Source organism: Symphodus melops (genome assembly GCF_947650265.1).
Source record: "Symphodus melops genome assembly, chromosome: 8".
Lineage (NCBI taxonomy): Eukaryota > Metazoa > Chordata > Actinopteri > Labriformes > Labridae > Symphodus > Symphodus melops.
The window spans coordinates 7,013,806-7,035,735 of NC_136698.1; the positions used below are offsets into that span (position 1 = coordinate 7,013,806).

Below are 21,930 nucleotides of genomic sequence, written 5' to 3' on the forward strand. Positions count from 1 at the left end.
GATAGCTGCAGCTCTAGATTACATAATTGTAGCCGACTTACCATATTGTATCATTTGATTTTGTTCCTGACGATATTTTAACACAAGTTCCCCTGTAACTCCTTCACCTGTTAATGTAATTAAGAAAACATTATGCTGTGATCTGAAATGATAATTCAACACTGACTTGTTGTTTCAAAAGGGACTCGTTCCCTGGTTTCCCGTGGTTGTCTCTGACAACGCTTTTGTTTCAGGTCTTTGTTAAAACAGTTTTGGCAGTACTTTTTTCGAGCAGTGTGATTTTTTCTGATACCAGCCTGGCAGATACATTCTGCCTGTTTATGCGTAGAGTCAAGGTTAAAGTAATTAATAAGAGGTGAAGCACAGCAACTAGTATGTCGTGTAATCTCATTACACTCATCAGTACTCATCACATTACAGTCATTTGTAAAAGAAAAAGATATGAGCTGACATCAATAAGAAAGAATGAGCTAGCTGAACAAACAGTGGTTTGAAGCCTTTCACAAGTTGAAAAAAATGTACAAAGGACTTAAACAGACTTGTTAACCTCAACGTTGTGAAAGAGACAAGATCATGGTACCAGCCAGCAGGACAGTTGGAGGGAAGTTTAATCTTAATTTGCTTCAAAATGAGATTGTATCATCGTGACCTTGAAAAAAAAAGACAAACAACAACGAAAAAATTATTGGATTTAAGAATTCGGCCTACCAGGTCCAGATACAAAAATGGGGTCCCTAAGCCATATTGTAGCTTTAAATATGCTTGACTGTAAAAATATGTTGTTTAACAGCAAACAAAAACATCCACAAAGACAATTAAAAGTTAAAAACAAAGAGACACAATATGCCAGTCTTTCCAGGATGTAAAAGGGGTTGGGGACCATTCAAATGTATGTGTCTTGTAGTGGTTTTACGGACCACATGCTTTTATAGATACCAACACCTACACTTAGACTTATACAAAAACAGAGTCTGCCCTGCCGTCCCCATCGTTTTAAAATGACCCTTTATCCTCCGTAACCCAGAGTTACTCCCTCCGAGGAAGGATCGGTGAAAGTTGATCATGATTTAAAATTCCACCTCCTTTATATATAAATTGAAGGTGAGACGTAACAAGGGCATAAATAGCCCACTTTAAACTGGCAATGTAAAAGGGGCTTTAGATTGAATGTATCAGTGAGATCTGAGAGCACAACATAAAAGCTTGTCATTATCTCTAAACCAGTAATCAGAGGAAAACACTTAAATGCAATTTCATGGTGTTGATATGTAGGAATTTTGTTGTCCTTTCCTTCACTAAAAAGAGGGAAAGAGACAGCATAGTTCTGCAGATTGATCAGAATAATTCCTCTTGGAGTCGGACTAAGTGCTATAAACCGTAGGGTTCGTTGGTGTTGTGACAGCTTAGATGACTCAGTCGCATACTGTGTACCCGCCAATCTGGCACCCAACCTTTGTCATCACGCCTCCCTCCAATCTTTCCCGTCTCTCTTTTCTGTTAAACTTCCAAAGATGGAGAAAGAAAAACATTGAAAAACATGATTACAGCTTTGTCGGTTAGCAGTTTTATCACATTTAACGACCTTCGTCTTTCAACATTACAATCATTGGTGTTTTTCTTAAAGTAATTTATCTGTAGGGTAAAACACTTACTGTGAGACTGGCAGGCAGGAAAAGAACAGCGGAGGAAATACATAATCTGCTACGAACTTGTCCCTCCAGGCCACCGTATTATTGATTTCAATTACGATAACTCTTATAACGCTGCACACACGGTGCAGTCGATGAGCTTGACGGGCAAACGTAGAGCGCAGATGGATTGGAATGAATAGCGGAGAGGGGAAAGGAGCCTTTCGTCAGTGAGAGAGTCGGAGGTTTAAATAGAAAGAAATAGAGTGAAAAAGAGAGCGATTACATGAAATATCCTCTTACTTTCAGTGCAAAGTAGCTGTAGGTAATGCCTTGAAGAGCTACAATCTGTTTCTCTATACTCTCTCGTCTGAGTGGAGTCTGAGAGCCAAGCGAAAAACAGAGTGTTTCACCTGAAATCCCCTTTTGAACTGTAATATTTTCTGACAAAACATTACATTTTTCGTTGGCGTAATTGCGCTTTTGTTTCTTAATATGTTTCCTGTCATGTAAAATAAAAGATTTTCTTTCCTTTTTTCTCACATACAACTCAATGTTTTGAGAAATACATTTGTCAACCAATAGAAGGATATGAGCAGATTGGGGACAGTTTTTTTTCTCCATGATAAGTGTTTCTGCCAGTAATTAGAAATGTCTTTGAGCCGTGTGAATAATGGATGTATCATGCATCAGAGAATAAAGTAAATGCCCCTGTCTGCTTTGAATTAGTAATGACTACAATGCGGGCTCCACTCAGCTGCATGTGACACATCAACAGCAGAGGAATAAAAAAGAACAACCACGAGAAAACGCTAGGGTGAGAGGAAATGGTAGAATTATGTGCATAACAGGAAGGGACAGAAGCGGAGGAGGGGTGTCATGGGGAATAAGCAGAAAGGGAAGAAAATAATAAAGAAAGGAGGTAATTAACCAAGTCATGTGGCGGAGCTCACACAAAGAATAACAGCAACATGGTCTGGATCCTTTTCTCTGAGGGCAAACAGACACATGGACATTTACACATTAATAGCAGACATTTGAAACCGTTTTGCAAGGAGTTTGACATCCAATTCCACATTTCTTTTTTCGTCAATGGGACAAAAGTGACAAGAAGCTCTTCTGTGGGAGATAAAGTGGTTCTAAAGGGGACTTAAATGACTTTGTCTGTCATTTGCAGTAAACAAGTGTAGAAGAAGGAGAGAGAGAAAAGAAAAGATGAGTAACAAAACGTGTGTGTAAATTAAAACCAGGGAGGTTATGGTTCATGGCCAAATGTTGTGGTTGAACATAAGTTGTGCTGTTTATTATACCAGGGTTCATAACAAACAATGGTGAGAGAACCTGTCAGATGAAATGTGTAGCCCTTGGACCATAGACTTTGTATAGGAAGCAGACAGAACACAATAGAATAGAATAAAAAAGGAACAATGTGGATTTTTTTCTTTGGTTTCACAAATGCAAGTTTGACAAACAAGACAACATTTAAGGACAACAAGAGAGATTTAAAGAGCTTTTGGTTGCAAAAGACGTAGTTTCAAAATTCCTTTAAATGTGGTTCTTTTTGTTGCTGCTAAATGTTGGTCTTTTTGGCTGCCTGTGACTGCCACAGATTTATTTCATAACGTCCTCTTCATTTATACAGTCTACACCTAGCACACAGGAAGGTAAGCAGTCTCCAGCAGTTTTCAATCTTGATGCTAAGCTAGGCTAACTCATTTCATGATCTACCTGCTTTCATCAAACTCTCTGCTAGACTAGAGAGTGAACTTACACAACATGAAAAAAACAATTACATTTCAACTGTACTGTCTCAACTACTGCAAAAAATGTATCAGCATTATACACCTTTGAGTTATAGGAACACAAACATCCTCAGCAGCACATGGCAATTTCCTCATGATCCTCACTTTTTCACTGTCAGTGAGTTCAGTCGAGAACATTCAGAGGAGCCTGAGACACTGATAAAAAATGATGGAGTCTGTCAAACAAAAATCCCCTTCAACATGTCTTCTGTGTCTAATCTGCTGATCTGCTTTTTCTGCTTTGATGCCAACCTTGAGAAGAGTCTGAGCGACGGATTTAGGTCTTTGAAGGGCTTTGAAGGGCTTTTCATTGTTTCTAACAGCACAATGTACATAAAACAGGCAGAGCATCTTGCTTTGCTTTCCTACAAAAAAGATGTGCACTCACAAGGTGGGACATGAAAGATGGTTGTTACTTTGTCATATTGTTGGTTGAGCAATTATGATACAGTAAATACTTTGCTTTATAAACAGAACTTTTGTGGTGCCCATGCTGCTTCCTACTTAGTCAGAAAAGGATATAAACATGTTTCTCTAGAGCTGTCTTCACCAAGACATCACTAGTCACAGTGGATCTGCAACTGACAAGAGTACAACAAGGGTTTCATTTACTTTTTGTCTACGAGGTACAGAAAAAGATAATCAAATACCTTTACCTTCAAAGACCTTTTTAAAGATTAAAATGATAAGTTAAAAAGTCAATATTATGGACAGTAAGATTTGTCTTATGAAGGTGTCAAAGTTATCATGGTACTGGGACAAACAAGTTTAATATGTTTCTTGTTTGTCTCCAATTCATGTTCATTTCTGCTATCCTCCACCCTGTAGTCTGAACAGGAGTGCATGGCTTGTCTACAGCTTGGTATGATTGACCTTCAAATGCTAGACTCAGTGCCTTCTGGAATAATGTGAAAGGTTAGAAAAGGGAAAAAAAACAAGTGGAGGAATAGCTGGCAGACTTTCAGTCATCTAGGGCGTGTCCAGACTTAATTGACTGGGGTAGACCAACTAGGGTATTCATGGAGGGGTACTGTGAGGTTTGTGTCCAACACATGTCCAAAGAGCACTTAGAATATATTCCATATCTGTTTCATCATCTACTTTAACTAACATTAACGTATCACGTAGCTAACATTATAGTTTAGTTAGAATAATTTGTACAGCCTGGTAAAAATGACCTTAAAATTAAAAAAGTTCAATGCTAATACCATCACGCTTACTAGATATCATGAGGATGCTAGCAGGCTGAGTTAAGTCATTTTATTTTTACCCTTAAAAACTCGTTATTGAGCATGTTAGCATGCTAACATTACAGTACAATTTGGGCTCATGCATGTTATAAGGTTTGAAGATGTTTGGTTTTAAAGTTTTGAACATTTAACCCTGAACAAACAAATGTTTAAAAGCCATGGATTCATGAGCATGGATTTATTATTTAGACTTTTTTGAGACAATAATACATGTTAGGAGAAAGATGGCGTGGCAGCTCGGTCTCCAATAAATAAATAATAAATCCATAAGCTGGTGTCATGCCTCTGAAACTTTTATAAATGTAGCATTTAAGGATAAACTAGGATCCCTACACCCATTACTTGCTGTGCCCTTTTAGATAAGATGCTATTTGCTAAACGATTTAATTGGTTGTAAAAGTGAGAAAAAAAAATACTAAAATCAGTAGAGAACATGACATTTATCATCATCTCTCCTCTGTATGTGTGAACTTCTGCCATGCCTCACACTGCAATCATTAGGAAGCCATATATTATCCCTGCAGCCTGTGAGATTTCCCACAGCGCCCGGAAACATGTAGAAAGTAAAAAATCCACCTACACTGTGACCGGAAAACTTCAAAGAGATCTGAATCGGTTTCACAAACACAAAGTATAATTTTTCCACATTTTAAAATCCGACATCAGGAATCTTTTAGAACAGGCAGATTTGAATTTGATGAGGAGAGTGATGGCTTTAAAGGTGTGGATGTTGCTTTGTAAAATAAATGGGTACAATAAAGAAATGAAGATCCAGATGGGGGATTGGACTAAACACTTTATATTACATTTCATAATACACACAAGAACCATTCCACTCTCTTCCAGGGTTCCTATTGCACATGGAGAGTAAGGGAGTACCAACACACACATGCATTACTTCTTATTTTATTGCTCGATACTACTATACTATTTTTACTATCTGCTGCAAAATGAAAATATAATGGTATTCGAAAGGGGGCCAGGAGAATTAGTCTCAATATGTATACCTGTTCCAATGGCTCATTTTCTGGATGTAGCTCACCAGGCTCATTGAGGAAGTCTAGTGTATGAAAGGCCTCTCAGAATTTCTGTTGCTCTGTAAATCAGTGTGACACTAACTAAACAAACTCTGCAGGGGAACAGGGATAATGAACAGAAACGGACTGAAACTGAGTTTTAATCATGGGACAGACATGTTGGAGGGAGGGAAAGGAAAAAGCTGGGTGCAGGGAATGAAGGAAAAGGCAAGCTGGTTAAAGATTCATTTGAACTTTTTTTAGAGAATATAACCAAGTATGTTAAAAAAGTCACCACCATAGTCACCATACAAGACTGGTTCATATACTTTTTAGTCGAACAAATGATTTAAAAAGTATGAACTAGTCTGATATGGTGACTCCTTTTTAAAATGAAAATCTAGTGTGATAATATGTGAGAAGTCTTCGGCCTTTAGGAGCCTGATAAAGCTTTTTATTACATCAATATTCTAAATCAAGAACAATCTCAAAGCCTTTATCCAAACTGTTTCCCTGAGGGGCCCAAAACCTGGGATACATCAGTGGGAAATGAGACACTTGCAAATTTTGAAAGCAGCCAAGGGTGATCTGACAAAATTTACACACCCATGGGTGCCCGCTTGGTCACTGGGTACAACTTTCTGCACATGAGATAGACCGAGAAAGAGAGAGGGTGACATTAGGATAAGAAAATAGTGCCAATATTTTACAGATGACATCCGAGCATGGATAAGGGCTGCCCGCATGAAACTGTGCTACCCCTGACTTACTTTATATTAACACACACACACACACACACACACACACACAAAAATGTTGATATCCTGGTGGGTCTTACTCTCACCTCCGAAACACAACTGATGTGGGTTAACACAAATCGAGGACCTATACTTGTAAACAAGGCTCCATGCCAGTTTGTGAAGCTCAACTATGAAGGTTTAAGCTTTCTTCCAACTCTGCTCCATCTGAAGATCCAAGCAGTACAGTAGCCTTCAAAAAAGATGCTCTGGTTTAACTGTAATTTAAAGTCTGTTCTGCTGAATGGTGCAGAGAGAGTGAAATAAGGAGTGTAAGCATTCCTCAGCAGATACCTTAGATCTACCTTTAACTCTGTAAGAAAACAAGAAACCAGAGTATAATCAAGGAAATCACATAGAGACGTTTCAGATATCTTGGTCATGGAACAGGAGCGGAGACACCTTAAAGGGATACTTCACCCATTTACATGAAGCTTCATATCATTAGAAACATGGTAGTAGTGTTGAATGGTCATGAATCCAACCCTCATTTTGCCCTGAGACGAGAAAAATATGTTTTTCGTTGCCTTGAAGTTTTAGCTTTTTGCATCACATGAAGAAAACTTTCAAGCAAAGAAAAGCATATTTTTCTCGTCTCAGGGCAAAATGAGGGCTGGATTCATGACCATTCAACACTACTACCATATTTCTAATGATACAAAGCTTCATGCAAATGGGTGAAGTATCCCTTTAAGATGGACACCACCAGGCAAAAAGGAAACAAGCAAGTAAGTTAGTGAAGATTCAGGATTGGGCATACAACATCACCATAACAGCAAAAGTGAACAAAATGAGAGCCAATACCCTCCAATATATCCAAAGTTTCTCCTTATCTCTCTCTCTCTCTCTCTCTCTCTCTCTCTCTCTCCCTGTCTAACAAACACACTCACAAAAATACAACATTCAAACACACACACAAAGCAAGCGCACAAATCCTTTTATCCCGGAGCACAAACTAACACTAAACCATCAAGCCTCTCTGCAAGTCCACACTTGTTCACATCAGACACACACACACACACACACACACACACACACACACACACACTCTGCATCTCGGCTGCATATCAGAGAGTGTGTGGGTGGTGGTTTTTCCCATAGGCCTTTGGTGACACTAAGTCAATAAGACAGGGGGCTGTACATGCACACACTCACATATAGGAATGATTAGGCCATACTGTACAGTGTACACACATCCAACAGATACTTACTCTCCCTTACTCTCACACTAACTATGCACAACTGCATGCAAAGATAACAGAGAGGAATGGAACAGAAATAAAGTGACGCCTATGAAGGTGACCGTTAAAAATATTACATTGACTTGTTTTATTGATAGTAATGATGTTATATGACACAGTGTTAATATAGAGCATGGGACTGAGGTTCTACACAGATATTTTGTTTTTAACTTCCATGGTTGTCTATAACATAGTGATACCTCGTCTCTTCAGTCCACTGCTGTTGTTGGGTTTTTTTTTAATATCAATCTTATCGTGCTTTCTTGCAATCAAACATTATACTGTTTCTCGAGGAGAAAACACAACAAGGCTTTTTTCTGCAGCATACTTTTATTCTCTTCATCTGATATCTACCTCATTGTAGCAGTTTCAAGTTTTCAAAACAACTCTATGAAAAATTACCAGTTTTATTCTTGATGGTCTGTCTTGCTTTTCAAATAGCATTATAACCATTTTGTTTGGAGGGATTGTTTTTCTTAGCTGGTTATGTGTTCAAGATTCACTTTTTTCCCCTTTTTTTCCCCCCTCAAATTCAGATCTACTGTGTCATAAATTACATTCACTATACTCCCAGTTACTCGGTTACTGTTTTGTCTTTGAATAAATATGTTATTTATTAATATGTAAAGAGGTTTAAAAGTAATCAAATTTGAAAAACATAAAAGAGGATGTGTTGCCAGAAGGAAGTTCAGAGAGTGCATTCGGTGCAATAGATTCAGATCTGGAGAATTGGAGCCAGAAAATGAACAGATGCTGTTTCCATGTTGATTTGATACTTTGCTGAAATGTGAACAATAAATCTCACATTCAAATCTCTTCATGGACAGTATTCTGCTAATCCTGCAATCAAAACCTGTGTTTGTTTTAATCAGATGATTGTTCTCATTATTGACTGCATGGATTTGAGCTTATTGTTTTCATAGCTTTATGCTTTTGTTTTCTGTACCTGAATTTCTTTGTTTCTCTCTTAAGGTTTTCGAACAGTATTCATGTTGTTCCAAATGTATTTTCTTCCAAAGTCAATGTCCTGCTCATTCCTTAGCCACCTTTTAATTCAGACTCCTATTCTCATCACTGGAGCTTTCACCAAGCGATTGCTGAGATGCATTTACGATTTTAACCCTGTATGAAGCCTCAGTTTAAAGTATACTTAGTATTACAGCTGAGTCCATTTTTGCCAACTTATTCTTGAATCATGTTGTAGGTAACCCAAATGATCTATACCTGATTTTCACAACCACTGGAAGGGAAGAGTGAAAATGTGGCTGTCAAAAATAAGAAGGTGACGCCATGTCATCTTAATATGGTGATAAGAAAAGAAAACATTCTGCGATAGACTGTCATGGAGGACTTTAAAGTGCTGCACATGTACTAAAATGACAGACAGTTCATTAGTAAAAGAAAAAGGACAAACCCTGGAACCTTTCCCAGCTTCACACAGCAGGGGGATCACTCAGTGGATCGGGAGTGACAGCCCAACTGTGATGGTTGGACACCGCCACCCTCAATCCAGCATTGATTTGAATGGAGGGAGATTACAAAGCTATTCAACCATAAAATCGACAGATCTAACTGAGTCGTACTGAAAGCAAGTATTATCTTTTTCACTATCCATAGTTCATCCACTTTTCTATTGGTGTGTGTGTGTGTGTGTGTGTGTGTGTGTGTGTGTGTGTGTGTGTGTGTGTGTGTGTGTGTGTGTTTGTTTGTTTGTTAATTGCTGTTTTGGTGCATTTCTTGAACATACTTAAAAAGCCTGGAATTGCATCAGTTTCAAACCTGCGCTACAGATACAGTTGTATTTGCTTGTGTTGACTCTCTGTGTTATTTAATTGTCAAAACAGTTTTCACCCTCTTGATAAAAGTTTGATCATGAGGTCGGAGATGAAGTTTCACATCTTTTGACAAAGTGAACTGTCTAGTGGGTCACAAGGTCAATGTGATGACAAATGCCACTTTACTAATTCTGAAAACTTCAGGTGCTGCAACAACTCCAATTTTAAACTCATCGGATAAGATGGGACACAATGCAGCTCTGAACATTGTCACCACCTAAAAAAAAAAAAAGGATGCTGCCACATTTCTTTATGTCCTTGTGAGAGACCGCAATCAAGCACATAATAATCATAACTTCTTCTCAAAAGAAGAGAAGCGGCAGAGCACGTGCTTTAATGCTTATGCTATCAATGAACGCTTGTGCTCTTCAAAAAGGGCTGAAAAGAATACACAGCTGGCACTCAAAACACATACAGTCAGAGAAACACAAACATACAGCACCATTGGGACTCGGTGATGGTAAAGCAACACTCCCCATAAGAAAGATAACAGGATGCAAACAGACCAAAATGTATCCAGGGTTTGTAACAAATACTCTATCAAACTAAAAGAAAATGCAATAATCCCTCTCACTGCCCTAATAGCCCAGACAAATGGGCTCATATGAGTAGATGCATGTCCTTTTCAAAGCGTTAAATAAAAAAACGTCATCCTCTGAACTGAAATGCCACTAATTGCTTCAGTTCTTTGTGCATCTTTTTCCCCTGCTGCTACTACGTTTCTCTCTGCTCAATCTGACATGGAATGTGTCTCTATGAACGCGACATCATTTATAGCTCAAACTAATAATGCACTAAGCACATCAGTATTAAAACCAAAGAAAAGAACGATATCCTAGTTTCAAACTATTTCCAATGTAGCTGCATAGATTTAGGCTTAATTATGAAACCTACAGTACAAAATGCTTGAATGTCAGCTCTTACTTAAGAGTTTGAAAAATGCCACACAAAAAAAAGGTCTGTGGCTCGCAGCATCCAAAATTCCATTACAAATGTCACATTATCATCAAGGCTCCAAGGCAAGAGCGACGGGGGATGGAGGTGTTATAGAGAAGAGAAGAAGAGGATGAGCATGGAATATAATTGGTTTTCCATTATCGCCTGAATGCTGGTGTTCAAGGCAACGTTTTCCATGACCCAAGGAAAAATGCTGGTCCAACACTGGCAACAACAAAATATGCAGGTAGTCGCGTTGCCATCCAGAGTTAGCAGAAGGAGCTCAGCGATGGATGATGAAGATCCATTTGGTGTTAAGTTAGCAGTATTACTTAAAACATCACAAAAAAGAAGCACCTTTTTACCCAAAATAAAAAACATAGATACAAACTTACGGTACTGATAAGAGGATGCCAAAATCTCACGACCTGTCACAGCGTGTATACGCACCCCAGTAGAAGATTCACCGACTGCTAATTCAGGCAATGACAATGCTAAAGTCGAATGTGGTGGGGGATAGCATGAAACCAAACATGAAGGACGATAAAGATGACATGTGAAATGGAGAAGAAGATGATAATACATTGATATTTAAAATTGAAAGAGATGCCAAGATTTTTTTTTTAAAGAGAAATGTCTGCTCCTTATCCTCGAGCGGTCTTTGAATTTAAACAAAATAAAAGCACTTACTTTTTAATCTTGTAGTGAATTGTAAATACACTATGTTCATTCCTGTTATCACTGTCTCTGATTTTGTCTGCATCAGACTATATTTCCATGTACAATAATGAGTCCTGCCACGTTTCCACAATGCTTAAAAAAGGTCAAATGAAAACAAAACATTTGAAGCAAAAAAACAAAAAACATTATGTTCCTCCATCATGTCCACCATATACTAAAAGGTCTGAAGGATTGCAAGTCGATATAGAGTGAAGTACAAAAGGGGCGATGTGACAAGCATTACACCTCATCAGTTAAATGCAAACTGACAGCTGTGTAAGTACATGGTACAGTATGTTCCTTACAGTAGCTTAAAGCAACTACTAGGACATCCCAGGGAAACAAACACTTACCTTCTTATCAGGCCTTTACCACTGCATGCAAGGCAGCTAATAGACAGCTTCAGGTAATTAAAATAGTCGTTTTTGGTGTCAATGATTTTTGATTCAGAGTGGATGTACAGTCGATGTAAACATCCTGAATATGTCATGCAATAATTAAGCAGTTGTGAAATTAATAAGAGCGGTGCAACAAGCCATGTGTCCTGCACGGTCAACATGTAAAAGGGCGTGAATTATGTCACACGTAACATGACACAAGTTTGTTTCCCTGGAATCTCAACCGTAGCCAAGCTAACGAAGCACAGACACGTTAACGCTCTAATGCACGCATATACAAGCGCCTCAACAATCACACTCCTTCAGCCATCCGTAGTGCTTAACTTTCTGCTCTGCTGGTTCAGTTCAGGGACACAGGATAGAGATTGATAGAGAGAGAGAGATCGGGGGAGCTGAACCATGCAGTGTGAGAGTGAAGAGGAGGAGTGAGGAGGAAGAGGAAGCCTGGTTCCAGACCTCTGAATCACTGCCATCATCACCGGATTTCTCAGTGACTCAAATGCGAATGATGATGCTCTTGTGGTTGGCTATTTTGTTGTTGGAAGGCTAGTCAAGTAAAAGGCTGTTACAAAGCTGTGCTTGTTTCGGGTGGACATGGATTCAAATTGAAAAACCTGACCAATTTAAATACATGAAACTTAACACAATCCAAGTAAACCAAATGGTATAGCAGTTGTATTTCTACTAAGAAAGACTGTCTTGATTCTTATTATAAAAAGTTGAGACGTAGATATGAGTGGTGTTACTTTATAGATTGTTGTTGATTCAAGCCCTCTCAGGAGTTTCAAACCATCCTGAAAAGTGAACAGAATTTATACGAGGATGAAGGTCACTCGAAAGTATGTGAGTAGCCCCTGTATAAATGTGCCTTGCTGCAGCTGGTATTATAATTCCAATGTAATTATGATGAACACTGATAGAAGTTCAAGCCAAAGACATCACCAGAGCACCCTGCTTGTTTAAGTGTTAAACTATCAAACACCAGATGTTCCAGCATGGCCTTTGTGTCATAACATCCTCAATCACTCTGTTTTTATTTCATGTACCGGTAGTCTTCCTCTCATTAAAAACTACAGGAGCACATGTTGGTGTATCCTCTTTTCAAAACGTGGTTCGCATGCATTGGCTAAGAACAGCTCTACTTGTAAGTCTTTTTTCTGACCACATACCACCTTTTTATTTTATCAATTTAGTTAATACTTCAGGTAAAAAAAAGGAACTTCAACTGACAGGATATGAATCAGAATCAGCTTTATTGGCCACATATGCTTGGGTAAACTTTTTGTGTAAACTGTGCTCTCAATGTTCAACAACCCCAACAACAAATATAAACATAATATAAGCAAAAAGATAAAGATATATTGATATAAAGATATAAGGCTAAATTAGATATAAGTGTAGGGGTGCAAACATGCCGAGATGACCATGATAATACATGTTATCATTTACATGAGGTAGAGTTTTTAAGGACATTTACAGAAGCAATATGCATAGATTGATGAAGAGGATAATGTTACAGTATTTACATGATGAAGATATTGAACATACACTTACAGTGGGTGTTTGATAACAGGGTTACCGGTGTTTCACAGCGACAGGTCTGAAACTGTTACTGGTTAGCATTCATCAGCCTGTTTTTATGTTGGGTTATTTTGGCGTGCAGTGATCTGTCACACCTACCAGAGGGGAAGAGCTTGAACTGTTTGTGTCCGGGGTGTGAGGAGTCTGCAGTGATGCTGATGTCTTTTTTTTTTTTCTTTTTTCTTTTAAATGAATGCATTGGCTTTAAATCACTCACGGTTATAACACAATCCATTTAGGTGTCCTAAAGCAGGATTAAGGACTTCATACGGAAGGCTCTTTTCTACTAGCATATAGTTTTTGATTTGATTTAATTGTACTCTGCTTTCTTTCTAAGCAGCATATTGACGCTTCCATAACTGATCTTACAATATGATGAAATGGCTGAAATGTTTCTATTTTCAAACCAGCTATTTGTGCTTATACTTGAAATCTGTTCAGAGTTAGAGAACTGTTCCCTGGTGCAATAATCCCAATACCATGGCAAAGGTTGACGCTTCAATACTATGGTATAGATCTTAGTGATTCCCTCTGCGATGAAATAATCCCTCTTTTGTCTCTGTGTCTGTCTCCTTGTCTCTTACTTAAATGAGCAGTTGGCACAAACACACTGGTTACAGCAGTAACAATAATCACGTCAAGCCTTCCCTGACATCGACAGAGACTATTTTGGGTGAGTCATAGAGACAAGAGGGGAAAGAAACAAATCAATAACAGGCAAGGAGCTTGACGAAACAGTGTGGAAAGATTGATATTTAGGTTGACTTTGACAAGGTAAAAAAACGTCTGTGTAAGGGGGCTCTCGACTCTTCAGTGATGAAAAAAAAAATCTGGTTCTATTTTTCACGTTTATCTTTTTCTGTCCTTCAACACATACAACCTGAGCCTTTCCTGCCCTTCACTGCTTTATCCGTCCTTTTACAGCTCTCTCTGTTATCTCCTGATTCCACTACAAAGTACCTGATGGGCATCAACACGAGAGAAGGTCATGTTCAACATAATCTAAAAGAGCAATCTTTCTTTTGTAACTGTACATATAAACAGCCAAGTGTTTAACATTTCAGATGTAAGTGTGCTTATCTTTAGTCAAACAGCCTAATGTCGTACATACATACATGTTTTGAATCAATATTAACAAGAGGAAAGAGAAGCAGAACAATAGAAAAGTATTGATAGTGATATCGATAAACACACTGATAAAACAGGAAGAATTAATATTAATAAATCCACCAAAATAAATTAAAATAACAATCCCCATCTTGTAAACACATTAACCTTGTTGTGATACTACAGTATTTCATATTGACACTAATATTCAAAAAGGTTATGAAAATACTCCGGTCCTGCTGTAGGTGTTCTGACCCAATGTTCCTCCTGATACTGATTCCATTATATCATCATGTGTTCTGGCTGATTTCCTTAAAATACAAGCAGGATTCAAAATAGTGGTATTAATATCTTAACAACTTTAGAAACTGTATCTGTAAGAAAACATGTCAGGGGAGTATCTCTTACTTTCCCTGTTTCCTTTTTCTCTCTCTTCTTCTGATGTCAGTCCATCAGCCCTCCCTCTCCGTCTCTGTGCTTTTTGTGCATGCGAGTGTACGGTTAAATGCCTCAGCTCACCATCAGAAACTTACATCATGTAGAGCTATGGAGTACAAAACAGAGAGTCTGAAGGTACAGAAAAACAGAAAGACTAAAAAAAAAATACAATGAAAAAGAGGTAGACAAAAAACGAGGAAGTTCAGCAAAGAAAGAAGCAGACAAAAAAAAGTGTTACTTAGGAAGGAAACAAACAGAGGCAGCCAAAGAGCGTGAAAGAAAGAGGTAGACAGAGAAGGAGACGAGGCAGCAGCAGAACAGCTCAAACAGAAGAGCCATTGTCTGAGAGCCAGTAGGTCAGGAGTTCACCCACCATCAGTCTAGCGAAGCCAAATAATGCTTGCAAACAGAACTGATCAGACAAGAGTCTGGATTTGAGAACAGCGTTTAATACTTTAGGCAGAACTACACAGATCAATGTCCCTGTGCGTGTTGAAAAAGTGAAAAGTCTTTGAGGCTCAATAATTGTATTAATAATACTGTACATGTGTTTTGTTTCACAAAAGCAAACAATCATCCAAAAGATCTGTCAAGTCTATAAATTTAAAGATGCAATGTGTAGAATTTTTACACTAAGATATGTAAATCAATTAAAAACCTTTGTGTTGTGTTTTTGTTGAGTACTTACATTACCTCAAATATTTCCAAAAGTTATCTGAAGATAGAAATCCTTAATGTAATAGTTGTAGCAGGACGTTGTGTCGTGGCAGCCACCACGACAGACAACATGTTTATGGTTGCAGTGGAAGTATCGGATGTTATATCAAAGACTGCTACTCAAGGAAGCGGGAGCTGATACTGAGAGCTGCTGTATACTGTTGCTGAATGTGCTGCTGTGATAAAAAAAGCGTCCTGTACATTGTACTTGGATACATCGTCTGTCAACATATTCTCTTCTTCAGGTCTGTGTGCACGTTTATCTTGACTAGGGTGAACTCAGAGTTAGTTTTCATCAGGGGGGCTGCCTCTTTGTCATCTTTTGTAATCATTTTGTTTTAGAGCAGAATTCACTGTGCACTGAAGAGAGTTGAGCGAAAATTAAATGTGCAAAAATCACTAAAAGCCAAACAGAGCTGGGGTCTGTTATCCGTAGATTCATAACTATACAAACCGTCATGTTGAACTTTCATCTGACACACTGCCCTCATTAGTCCTGTTAAAAAAGGAAAGACTAATCATCTATATTTGTGTGACTTTGCATCAGTGTGGCACAAGTTGGGAGACATTTAGGCCAGAAACGAGGCGTATTACCCTGATTCCAAGACAGGTAAATGTGTTGAAAGAGAGGAGGATGGGGCACAGCACAATGACTTGGCATGAAAGGAATGAGTGCAGTGATTAATCTTTTTGCTTAATTTAAACCTGCGTTGTTGTGTGCCTGATTAAAAATAAGCAGCAAATATCTGTTTAAAACACCTGGTACTTGTTAGCAAGTGCTGTTATCTGCTTAATTTTCTCCTCTCCTCCAGAGACGACTGCTGATTTTTTCCCCTCTGGGCTCTTTCTCGCTGTGTCTGCTCTCCCCATCTTCCATTTTTAGCTTCTTACCTGTCACTCTTGCAGCATCACAATGAATGAGCAAACAGACCTCAGTGTCTTACATGAGAATGTATTATCATGAACATAGATGTTAATGGGCTGGGCAGGGCTGGGCTGGCGGTTAATGGCTGTAATGGGTGTTGTCATGTCTCTGGCTTGAGTCCATAAAGTGTGGTCTTATGAGAGCAAGCAAGGAGATCGGACACTCATAATACCTTTAATGATTTCTAAATACAGCCGTTTTCCTTGTTGTTTTTTTCTTGCATTTTGCCCCTTCTACCCACTCAACCCCCCGAACAAATCTCTCTGCCTGCTCAGAAATAGGCTACACAGCGATAGGGAGAGAGGAGATAAACAGACATGAGTCCCTGTTCTGTTTCTGTAGAGGGAGGAGGGGATCAAGACAACCAAGGAGAAAAGAGAAGGAAACATCAATTGCATTAAGAAATGCATGCAAAAAGATATAGCACCAAAAAAATATATACAGGCATGATAATGACGCGCATACGAAAATAGAAAAACACACATTTGCATATGTATCTGTTTTCAATCATTGCAACAACACTGCATGTCGTCACAACATCGAGCAGCTGATTCATATCGAGACTTATTTCCATTCCCTCCCTGTTCTACAACACAGGTTATTTTATCAGCCAATGTAACTGTGTTTTATCATATAGTCACATCTGCATACATGCTACCCATGTAAGAAATCTGTCATTAATGTTTCACCTTCACAAACCTGAAAGAACACAAGACAACAAAGCAAACCTAGTCCTCAGCAAATTGACTTCAACAGCTGTTTGTTTTATGGACAAGGGTCACCTTGAGCTTTGGTAGTCCAATCACAGCAGCTCCTCTCCTCACCTCTAATCCATACATTGCATAACATAAGTAACCCTCCCTCCCTATCTACCGTAGTGCCTAACTGCTGTAAGAAATATTAGGTCAGAAATGGGAGGGGGATGGGGTACAAAAGGATGCAGCTAATAAGATAGAAAAGATGTTTACAGCAAATGTGACCCTGTGATCTTGTTAAACTGAAAAAGTCAGACTCTTTAGCTTCCTCTAGGAAAAGTGCCAAGAGGACTCGCATCAACGTGAATGACAACACAAAAATGAGAAATTAGCCAGACTCTATATTTTCAATGTTGCCGTGTATTTCTTATTTTGTAAAGCTTGTTTTGTGCTGTAGACATTAAGACCATCCAGGTTGGTGAACCAAAAAAGGTTAAGAGCAACCAGTTTCATATCCCATCTAACACTCCCTTAACACCACTGCAGCCATACAAAATAAGGACTCTTCCAAAACCCAATCTTAGCCTAACACAGAGATACACAACAGCAAAATGGAGGACAGGGGAGTTAACCGAATGTCATTTTAGCCCATTATGTAATCCTCTAACCTGGTGACAAACCACCAGACAGCAGCCCTTTTCCTTAATGTTGACCTCATTTATCATGTCATCAGTCTGGTTTTATTTCCAGAATTTTTTTTTTCTTCATATTTCTAATTTTCTGTACCTTTTTAAACCCCCTTTCCCCCACATGTTCTCTTTACCCTTGTTAATTTCGCTGCTACCTGCCTTCTTACACAATTCCTCTATCAATCATTTAGCTTTAATCCCTTTCAAATGACTCTTCTTTTTCTTCCCCAAACTACACATTATTACTTCCCATCTTTCCCAATCTCCCAATTTCTTCATTCCCCATCAATTAATTCCCCATTTAGACTTCAGATTCCTCGTTCCATCCACATCCTCTCCATCTTATCTTTAATCCTCTTTCACATCCCTCAACCCTTGTGCATGTTTCTCTCTCGCCTCTTTTCTGTTCATCTCCTGTTTTCAGTCTTTCCCCCCCCCCCCCAAGTGACAGGTCTTACCAGGTGTGGGCCACAGTGAAGCGCCGCCTCTGTCTGATGCTCTTGTTGACCATCAGCTTTCGGAAAAGGCGCGGAGAGCTTCTGGGGGACAGTTTAGGGGACGTGGCGCCCCTCTTCCCTCCCATCACACCTGGGATTTTGGGAGGCTCCAGCTCCAGGTGCATGTGCTCCTTGAACGTCCGGATGCAGGAGTCCATCTCAATGCTCAGCTCGTTGGATGACATCAGACTTTCCGTTTAGTTTTCAAATCCTGCCCCCTTGTTTTGTCAAATTTCAGTCACATCAGATGCTTTTAATCTCTTCTGTCATTATCCAGAAACAGAGAAGTTCATACAGGGATGGGATGATGATGCAGAAATATTGAGAGGACCTCACCGGCAAACATCCAACTAGGAAGAGTCCAGCACACACATACCTTGATTGCTGTATGTGTTGCCTGCTTGCGGTCTTATCCTCCCCTTTTCTCTACTCTTCATGGGTTTAGGGATTATCCAGCCAGCAGTCGTGCCCTCGTCCCCTCTTTCCTTTCAGAGGGGCTTTACCCTCTGCAGGGTCACATCCAGCTCCTTGCTAGAGAGAGAGATTCCTCCCCTCAACACTGCTTCTCTCTCATCCGTTCTTCGTCCTTTTTTTGCGTGTCTCTTTGTCACTCCCTCACCTCAGTGCCCACTCTTTCTTTCCTTCCGTCCATCCAGGCGACTTGATGTTGGAGGATCTCCCTTATGAAACATTCAGAAGAGGCTGAAAACTGCTCTCTGCCTCCTCCTGTCTTCTTCTCCCTCCATCAACCTCTGCCTGACTGACCTCCGCTCTCTGCAAACAACCCCCCACCTCCCCCCATAAAGGCACTCCTGGTGTGGCACAGAGTGACTCCCACTATGCCCAATGCCTCGAGTCAGACCCCCCACCCCCTCTTCCCTCTGCACACAGAGCAGTGAGTGGAGCACGGCACAGCACTAATGCTTCACTTGCTGTTTCATTCAGAATATACACAAGCAGCTGAGAGCTGGCACGCAGCGAGTGAAAGCCACGCCCCCTCCTGTCCAGGATTGGCTGCTGGTTGTGGTGACGACAGGCAGGCAGGCACAGTAACAGGTTGTCAGATTCATTATTTATTTTTTGTTTAGAGCGGATTTGTGGTAATGTTGCTCACGATGTTGTGACCTTTAGATTAGAAGGCAATCCATGAGTGCAGGCCAAGAAAAAATTGCAAATTTATTATGGAGGCAAAACACTTATTGTCTTAGTGAGGAGACATACACACCATGCTCAAAGGTCAACTGACTCACATGGAGTCTCAAGAAAAGGGGATGACTTAAACATCTTCTCACAAGGCAGGATTCACATAAAGATCTCTAATTTTGCTAACCTGGATATCCAGTAACACAAGCACATCAACTTAGCTTGGACTCATCTTACTCGACATCTCGATTTACTGAATGATTTAAGTACCCATTTGCATCCTTAAGACCCTTAAGCTGCCCAAAAGTGGCTATAGTCATTTTTAACACAATGCTGTAAACCCACCAAAATATGACAGGTATTTTTGTTTACATGAATATAATATATACATTACAACTGAACAAGATGATATACAGAAAAAATAATCATCAGAAAGGACGGCCAGTGTCCATTTATACTGTATGCTTCACAGCATCCAAAGATGTGTCCAACAAGTCAAGCAGATAAATCAACATTCTTCCTTCTCTTTTTCCTCATACTTAAAGGGATACTTCACCCATTTAAATGAAGCTGTGTATCATTAGAAACATGGTAGTAGTGTTGAATGGTCGTGAGTCCAGACCTCATTTTGCCCTGAGACGAGAAAAATGTGTTTTTCTTTGCTTGAAAGTTTTCTTCATGTGATGCAAAAAGCGTCATATTGTATCACATGAAGAAAACTTCCAGGCAAAGAAAAACATATTTTTCTCGTCTTGAATGGTTCACAACCATTCAACACTACTACCATGCTTCTAATGATACAAAGCTTCATGTAAATGGGTGAAGTATCCCTTTAAACACCTCTACCCCTCACTCACAATGTTGTCTGAATGAAAGCACTTCAGCCGTTATGACGTTATTTAGAGAAAAAGAGAAATAATTGGATGGATTCAGTCATTCTCACACATTCCTCTACACACAAAGAAATTAGTGTTGAGATTAGACGAAAGAAGGAAAAAAAAGGAAATGCCCTGAAGGTATAGAGAAAGGTGGAGATTTGGAAGAAAAAAAACTGACAGGATCGTTAGGAAAAAAAGCAGAGAAATAGTGGCAGCAGCGTGACGGGGATCAGAAATGTGAGCAATGGTTTGTAAGCTCTTTGGACTGATTTGTTTTGGTTGTGAGTCACTGGTGATTCTGAGCCATCAGAGCATCTTACAAGAAGATGCTTGCCAGAAAAGGCCTCTTAAAATAGTCTCTTCAATCCTGTACATAAAGAAGAACTACTACACTTGTAGTAAATGTGAGGCATTACGGATGTAACGATTCACTCAACTCACGATCGATCAGATTTATGATACTGAGTTCACCATACAATTCTTTCACATTTAGGATACAAAATGAGACTGTAGACAAATTATGACAGAAAAAGATTCCTTTCGGGACTGCAAGCCCGCTTTACATCGTAGGGTTGATTAAATGCTGCTCCATGTTAGTTCTTCTATTATCCTATGATCTTTCCAGAAACATGGCAATATATTTGTGCAAGTGGTCACATTCAGCAAACAGCTACAATTCTGAGGAGATGACAGGGATCAGGGGAAACAGAGCATCGCCACAGTCCACTTTAGCTGTTCTTATCTCACAGCCACTCAGGAAAGAAAAACAGGATGCAGTTTGTCATGCTGACGTTGATAATCTGTCTAAAAAAATACAAGTTGTTGCTCCTTTTAAACCTCTGAACAGGGATTTCATGACAAAAAAAAAGAAACCCTTCTACTAAAAAAACAGGGAGATCCATCAGAAACTACAAGGACACTACAATGAAATAACAATTCTCCCTGTTGAAGTAGAGAAAAAGACAGTCTGGAATCATCTACAACTTAAAGGCGGCCTTCTTTTCACTGAGACTACACACCAGACACAAGCATTGTGTATAAATGGAAAAGTTGCTTTAAAAGTAACATTTAAAAAAAACAGTTTGGGGATAAAAATTGCTGTTCCTTTAAAAATTGATTTTAACTCCAAACAATGGAATACCAAAAAACACACATTCAGAAGCCAATTAAAAACAATCATCAAAATAACCAAGGTGAGCGTGGAACTATGGACTGGCTATATCGCTGCATCCCTTGTTTTCACCTGCAGCAGCGACATTACAAACACCTGGTGACAAGGAAACAGGAATAGAGGTTTTGCATGTTTTATTTCAATAAAATGTGTTATATTCAACCTATCAAGGCAAATTCAGAGGTTAAAAGCCTCCAGAGATTAAAACAAACATCAATAAAATCAAACAAAAAAGCAGAGCATTAGCAAAGTGGATGCACAGAGTTTGAGGAAAAATCTGTTAAAATATATAAAAAAGTCTGAGATCATTTCAAGTGGTAATATTTCTCCTGTGTACAGTCCCTTAACACAGAAAAGGGATGCTGTCTGCACAGATTTTTCCCTTGGGTGAACTGAAGACAGTAATCCTTTAAAAAAAATGGGTCTTAGGTCTGATTCAGACTCCTGTGTGTACGATAACCATGCA

General features: G+C 39.2%; 1 protein-coding gene across 2 annotated transcripts in view; it reads right to left on the reverse strand.

Moving 5' to 3' along the window:
• pde4ba (phosphodiesterase 4B, cAMP-specific a) overlaps positions 1-21,930 on the reverse strand; it is a 151,900-nt gene that overhangs the window by 89,770 nt on the left and 40,200 nt on the right. Inside the window, exon 1 of one of the 2 annotated variants that reach the window (XM_079351283.1) lies at positions 18,234-19,193. The exons of the other annotated variant lie outside the window; for it this stretch is intronic. Coding sequence (XP_079207409.1) covers positions 18,234-18,457 — 224 coding nt within the window. The 5' untranslated portion in view covers positions 18,458-19,193. Of the gene's footprint in view, positions 1-18,233; positions 19,194-21,930 lie in introns of those variants that run through there. 2 annotated transcript variants of the gene reach the window in all.